Raw genomic sequence first — 7,286 nt, 5'->3', positions numbered from 1 at the left:
ATGAGAGAAAAATATTCCGGCAGACCCCATCCCACGATGACTGTCAATGTTACTGCAATTAGAATTCAAAAAATCTAGCGACGCACTATGTTGCTGAATACAACACCTTTATTTCAATCCGCAGGGGGGGGGGGGGGGGGGAATTTATAGCCACACCCTACAGCGCCACCGACCACCACAGCGCGCACACCTTCGGAAGGCCCAGAAAGAAAGCTTCACTGAACGCGGACTCCCAGTCACTTTTTTCCAGATGGAACTTTAGAACTGGACTCCAGCGCATGTAACTTCGAATGAACTACGGCGCGATTGCGAAAAGCCTATAGGCGTATTTTTCAGAGATAAAACAATAATTTTAATTATCAGCTAGCAGAGAGCGTTCTCACTTTTACCAGTTGGTCATGTCATTTTGTTCTGCTTCGAGAGCGAGACCAATGTTTGAGATGCTAGACAGGAAACAGCAGCAGCACGCCAAAGTGGGAGAAATAGGGGAAGAATACGAATCGAAGTAAGGCATTTTCTCCGGGTCATGCCATTTCATTCGGCCAAGTCTACCCTTTTATTGAGTTTTACCATTGCTAGTGTAAATTTTTCGTTGGTGACACTGCCATCCCATCTTCTAGGGTTGTCGGTCGTTCCCTACAAGAAAGACGACCAAGCTGTCGCTTATCCTATGCAACCATATCTAGCGGACACTCGGTTAATTCTTCCGCGGCCAGCGCGAGTAAAGAACTGTGGGCAAAATTGTAGCGCTAATTTAAACTCAGAATTTTGTGGCAACAGTCGAACTGCCGCTCCAGCATTGCAAACTATCCGCCGTCGTCCGACAAAATGGGAGAGCGAAAGCATTCCTCCTCTCAGCGGGTGTTTCCTTTCCCGCAGCGGGAGCCGCGGGTCGGGAATGTCCATGGCTCCCCTCACAATGCGCGTGGTTGCAATCGGGTGCAGATCGCTTGCGCTGTCGTGCTCGGCGTGATCGAGTTGGAGCGATGCGAGTGCAATCGCGGTGAAGTGGGAACTGTGCTGGCGCCGCCTGGTGTTGTCGCGTGAACTCGGAATGGGATACGTCAAGATCTGCAGCGCCTGTGCTGGTCGCGTGACCGAAGGTGCCGCTACTGAAACCGGGTTTTTCATCATGGAGAGCTGTCTCGTCCAACAAGTTGAAGGTAAGGGCTTTCTACATTTCGAACGGCTGAACCATTCGTCGGAATGTGTATATGCGCAGAAAAACCCATCACACGAGAAGTACTTCGTTAGTATTCATCGTCTCGGTGTGGACGCTGCTAGCTCATAATCTGCAGTCTTTCTCTTTCTCTCTTTAATTTTGCGAGAAAGAAAAGTTATGACAGCTTACACTTGTAGTCTGCACCAGCAACGTCCAATGTTTTTGCATTAACTTCTTTTCGTTTTTCTGGGGGGGGGGGGGGGGGGGGGGGGGGGAGACAGAAGCTCTGAAATGGACGTTCCGTTCTCTCGGCTGCAGGCTCAAGCGCAACATTTATTTAAACCAGCATGTAATATCTTCTAAAGTTTTTAATAGGTTTCACTATCTATCAAGTCCACTTGCGTGTCTCTGAGGATCGAAGCAAACATTACAAGAATATCACAAAGTGCCTCCTATAATATATCTATGAATGCATTTATGATAAATGATAATAGAGACTCTGCGGCTACGAGTAAGACCGTGAACACAGTGACCGTGAAATGGGGCTGGAGGGAAATTCATCTCACACAAGGGAAAGTTAGGGAAACGACAAGAGCCAAAAAAATGCCGCAGTCACGAAGGGCCAGGTCGCTATGAAGTGCCACAAGGTAACCTGTAACATCCTCCTTCGAAAATAACCGCTAAAATTATTGTACATCTAATTATTCAGACATGAAATCATTGCCCTTAGTGAGTCGCGTATGTTAAATTGCGACACTTTTCTTCAAATTAGTCACGAACAAAAGACGGTAAATTATAGTCAGCACAAAAGAAAGCATTCCACTTTAATGGCAGACATTATGAATTCGAGTTTTTTTGGCTCCAGCATACAGCCTCAGTCACTTGTAGCCGCACCATTTATTCACCAAATAGTTAGTGCAACGTGATTAATAACGATTTTTGTTAATCTTTCCACGGCTAATTAGAAAGCACTCAGATTTGGATAGTTAGCAAATTTAATTTGGGTTAACCTTGCTGAGACTTTTCTGTTCAAGCACTAACCTTGTGACAGTCTCGCTCTTAAGGCGACTCAACTCTTAGCCAGATATAATCTGCTTCTGGCGCTTGTGTAATTACATACGCGGCTATTTAAAAAAGTGCTCGTATTATTACTGTTGGATTCTTGCTACAGCTTATATATGGCCTTTGTGCCTAGCACCGCTGTTGGCCTGCAACCACCCGTAAAGACCCTAACCGATGCTGGAGCGCGCAAAATAAGCAACCATTGGCAATGTGAAACATTTTAAAGGTAACCTATCTTCCCACTAACGCTGACTGCTTATACACGTGGAGCATCTCAAGACTGGGGTTGTTGGTGTCATTCACTACATTCAATTGGTTATAATTTTGCAATGACAAAATACGACTAAACAGTATGCGATCAAAATAAAGCACAGGAAGCCTATGTTGATCATCAAGAATAAGCTCTGGTATTGTTTAGCACGTGTTTTACACGTTTTGCCACATGCCTTTGGAAAGCATATTGTAGTGTTTCGAGGCGGGAGCGCTTTGTCAGTATGGGATACACAATGAAAAAAAGTTTTATATAATAAAGTCTCAGTGTTTACACGGCGATATAAAATTTATAGCCAGATAACGCAAGTTCCAGGCAACGATTAAAGTTGGTGACAATAAAGAATTACGGAAAAATCACTGGATAAACATTTGAGTTCCCATTAGCAGCATAATACCGCCTATTTTCACGGCCGATTCAGTGTGTTCCAACATCTAGTTTGCCCTAAGAAAGGTGGTGGAGGTAAGAACTTTATTGGAGCACTTGTATACAGGATAGTTTTGTAAAGTGTAGAATTGCACCTGACACCGATTTATTTGTACTTATGCCGGCAATCTCATAACGATAGCCTCAAGTTAACATTCTACTGCACGCCCTGTGTTCATCACTTTCACAAGAATATAACTAAAATTACCCCACCGAGCTGACCTGTAATGACATTGTCGTCTTATTCGAAAAGAGTGTCTTCCTTCCTAACGTTAACATCCTTTGTTAACATATCACACGATGTGTTAATGCGTTCGCAGATTACCCCATCTTCACCTTCTCTCTTCACAATTCCTTCCTCTAGTCAGAAACACTGATGACACAACATCGTATATTAGAGCGTGGTGATCGACGATGAACAAGATGAAATGTGAGCTTAATAATTAGGCAGTAAGCTTTAACGTAAATTTTCTTGTTCCTAGCGCAGTTGTGGAACTCACTTCTAAGATGTGGAACTCACTTCTAACATTAACACCCTGTGTTAACACGACATCACACAATGTCTTTTTATGTTCACACATTAACGCATCGTTCCCTGTCTTCACGATTCCCCACTCCAATCAGAAACACTGCTGACACAGCGTAGTTAGTGGTTCTCCATTACAAACAGATGAAATTACAACTAAGTACTTAGGCAGTAAGCATCAATATAACGATTCTTGTTACGAGAAAACTTACAAATTCACATGTGCAACTGAAAAACTAACTATTACTCTTGCAGCTCCATCGCCAGCCACTGCACATGCCGGCTTGCCTGATCTGGTGGCGTCCTGTCGCGGAGCTGTGAATCTTACTTCAAACAGCGACTCCACTCAGTGCACACCCGTCGTGAGCCCAGAAGACCTCAAACTGATTGGCCGTAGGCTGCGGTACATCTCGGACAGCTTCGACTGGCGATCTGTACGTGTCTTGAATCTTGGGTGTTCGATCTCATTTTATTCAATTTTAAGTCGTTTTTAAGATTCGGTGTTTTCCTTCTTTTTTAAATCTTCTGGTTGGTCACTCATTCTACAGTGCAAAGTTCGTTTGTATAGACTTGTGTGTTCTTTTTGTACAAAAGAAGCATGGTTTCTTCAGCCATCACTGACTGCCTACCTACAGCGATAAAATGTAAAGACCCGGTTACTTTAATATAAGTGCTATTCTTCAGTGCTTTCCTTAAGCAGGTTATCTCTATTCTTCGATGCCCAACCGCCTTGATAAGCTAATAGGAGTCGGTCACATTGCATCAACCTTTCTTTTTTGTACTGCCACTATGGTCACATGCTTTGTGTTCTTTTATGAACTCATTTTTCTACAGTCTGCAGTAAAGTTAACATGCCGCAGAAATAGGAAACAATACTTTGTGAGAGCGACAGAATAGTGACATGCCTTTGGTAAATACTACACAGTCATTGAGTTTCAGCCGAAAATGAACTTTTCACTAGATGCCATTGATGACTTGTTCATTTCGTTTCAGAGCGTGACCAGGAGATGTGAACAGACAGTCCTCAACGACTGGTTCTCGGATTTTCTGACGGCTTGCGTCTCCTCTGTACTGGAGTGGTGGAAGACAGCCACGTGAAACTTGCATCGCGAATCTCGTGAACTCTGGTCCATTGAACTTTGGAAGGGTGCTTGCCCGTGGACACTATGGTGAATGCTACTCAACGCGTATCAGTGCTCTCAAAACGTCACTCGGTGTCCGGGGCTCCAGTGGTGACGACGACGGCATCTCGTCATTTTTGCGAACGTCGTTGGCACTCAGCTGCGAGAAACTGTCATACGTGTCTGCACGTAGCGGACGTGGATAAACGCTGCCAGAATATAAGCACTTGTAAACTATATTTTTGTACATACTTCATACATAATTTCTTCCAAACTTCGAGACGGTCTCAATTCTGCAATAAAAGAAATCACGTGAACTGCTGATTTCGTGCTGCGTTTGCCTCTGCCAGAACACGAGCACTAAACAACATGTGCTTTTTCAGTCTGGTTTATTTTGATGGGTTGCTGTCTTGAAGGGCTGAATCGCCATAAAGCAACAGGTGAGCAGTTAATGATGGCGTAGTGCGACGTTTCGGTTTGTTTTGACTGCGCAGGTGGTATTAATTCACCCGCCAAAGCACAAATAGTCACTGATCTAGTACATTAATTTGCATCAGATGTAGCGAAAAGTTAATTTGCTGCTCCATGACTGCACAATAATCTATCTTATGCGAGTCACCACTCCATGAGCTTCTATACAAGAACCTACTCACGAAACGAGCGAGCATGGCCTAGAAGTGAGGGCATAAGCAAACGACATGATCTGACTTGGTAGGCATGGTAAATGAAAACCTCTGCTTCAAGGCTATAGCCTAGACTAACACATCGGTGCGCACAGGGGCGTACAGGTGCCGAACGTATCAGCACATATGTGCCTCGCCAGCCCCATTTGGTGAAAACTAATTCAGGGTACCCCAAAGCCGGGTGCCGCATGATCAGATGGTGATAGTGGCATGTAAAGCTCTAGAAGGTATTTCTATTTGACTTGGCTCCCCGTGTTAAATCGACGACTGAAGTATGTTGAACGTATTTATGCATAAATCTGGGTCCGCGCATTGAGCAATGTGTTTATGTATTGCATTTTAAATCCGAAAGCGTTTTATGGCCTTTCAGGTAGAAAAGCTGGCGTTCTCCGCAACAACAATCCATATGGGACCCTGCTCATGCCAATCTTGCCATTTCCCTTGAAAGCATTCAGAAAGCATTCAGAACCGCGCCGCCCGTTTTATTCTCTCAAATTATTCATGTCATTCTAGCGTCACCTCCATGAAAAGAACACTAGATCTACCTGCCCTTCGGTTGCGTCTCAAGTACTTTCGTCTCTGCCTTTTTCATAGAGTATGATACTTTAACCCTTCTCTTAAAGAAAATCTTTTCACCACACCAAGTTCTCGTCTCGCATCGACCATCAGCACAAAATTAAAGTGCCGTTCTTCCTTTTTGCCAAGAACAGCCACTGCATGGAACCGCCTTCCCATCTCCCCACTCTCAATTTGTGGCACCACTAATTCAAGATCGCCGTTCAATGTGCCTTACAATTTGATTTTCTATTCTTGCCCTGCACTACAAATATAGTATATTTTCACCACTTCTTTCTGTTGTGCCTACTAGGCCTTGAAAGTATGTATAATACTTTCAAGGCCCTCCCCCAAAAAAAGCTCGGCACGGAACGTGGCAGCTCTGGTTAGAGACCAGTACGAAACCTCCCCAGTCTCAGTTGAAACCTCCTGCAGCCTCTAATTTCTTGTATTATTCGCATTGAAGATATGTGGTGCGATTTCGTCATCAGGTAATTTTTTTAGCTTTATTAAGAATCGTACCGGTGACACCAACTTTCCTATCCGGCAGTGGTGCTTAACACACACGTTGGGAAACTTCTGCTCCTTTCCAAAGGTTCAGCAACAGTTGTTCTTCTGGTTTCTTTCTGTTCGTCTGTCAGTGTGTGAGGAACCAAATCAGGCATTACTTTCCGTTTCCCCAAATAATTGCATAATATTTGATCACACATCTGCGTTCAGTTTCACATCTTCTGCTGTAATACACATAGTAACGTGTCCTGTTTCTGCAGTAACTGTGCCCGAATTTGGAACGGTAAGTGACATTGACGACCGGCCGACTCTGCTATCATATTGCGGTGAAATTCTGCCCTCCCGCAGCATTTGGTGAAACTCAAAAACAGCTTCTCGATAACGCCTATTAACTATATACATGCTGAATCACGTTCTATGTCTCATTAAAGGCTTCCCGTAGCCTAAGGCCGCACCTAGTGTTAATTTCTAGCACTTGGTCTTCATAACCACATCCTGAAACGTCCAACGAAGTGCCCACAAAAGCAAAACGGCGGCTTGGATTGAATAAAAGTTATTTTTTATGGGTTTTCACGTTTCGAGGGAAGGAAGGTACTACAGGAATGGAGTGCCAGACAGAGATCCCTGCGCATGTATAGAGCTGCGGTAGCTATGCCCCTATGTATTTGTATTTGTTCCGTCGGCAGGCTTAAAACAACGTAAACATAAGTAAATGAGTAGTTTCTGTATATAAAAAGCAATCTACCAATTGGAACACCAGAAGTGTTTGGGAGTAAAACCTACACGAAAAATAAAAATGATGAACACAATGGCGGCATTGTCACAAGTGGATAAATAATGAGAAACTGAGAAACGAACTCTGAACGAAACAATCATTCAGCTTATCAAGAATTGAGAGATGTAATACGTTGCCCAAGTCTCACTGGCAAGTTGACTTGTTTTGCACTCTCACTTAAAATCAACATTTAGC

At 43.8% G+C, this 7,286-nt stretch overlaps 1 protein-coding gene across 1 annotated transcript; it reads left to right on the top strand.

Annotated features, from left to right (window-relative positions):
- Positions 1-904: 904 nt before the first annotated feature.
- On the top strand, positions 905-4,885 carry LOC126533545 (uncharacterized). The gene is made up of 3 exons (XM_050180711.3): positions 905-1,163; positions 3,703-3,881; positions 4,441-4,885. Exons 1-3 carry the CDS (start codon positions 1,055-1,057, stop codon positions 4,543-4,545), a joined length of 393 nt encoding a protein of 130 aa, XP_050036668.2. The 5' UTR covers positions 905-1,054; the 3' UTR covers positions 4,546-4,885.
- The last annotated feature ends 2,401 nt before the right edge of the window (positions 4,886-7,286 follow it).

The sequence above is a fragment of the Dermacentor andersoni genome, chromosome 7 (genome assembly GCF_023375885.2).
Source record: "Dermacentor andersoni chromosome 7, qqDerAnde1_hic_scaffold, whole genome shotgun sequence".
Lineage (NCBI taxonomy): Eukaryota > Metazoa > Arthropoda > Arachnida > Ixodida > Ixodidae > Dermacentor > Dermacentor andersoni.
The sequence above is the reverse complement of the archived record's forward strand: the minus strand, read 5'-3'. Positions and strand labels throughout refer to the sequence as shown.

Excerpts from the sequence above, each read along its gene's own strand:
- LOC126533545 (XM_050180711.3), top strand. The coding sequence starts at position 1,055 with ATGGGATACGTCAAGATCTGCAGCGCCTGTGCTGGTCGCGTGACCGAA. Across the intron at positions 1,164-3,702 it reads TCTCGTCCAACAAGTTGAAG|CTCCATCGCCAGCCACTGCA; the intron begins GTAAGGGCTTTC and ends TTACTCTTGCAG. Across the intron at positions 3,882-4,440 it reads ACAGCTTCGACTGGCGATCT|AGCGTGACCAGGAGATGTGA; the intron begins GTACGTGTCTTG and ends ATTTCGTTTCAG.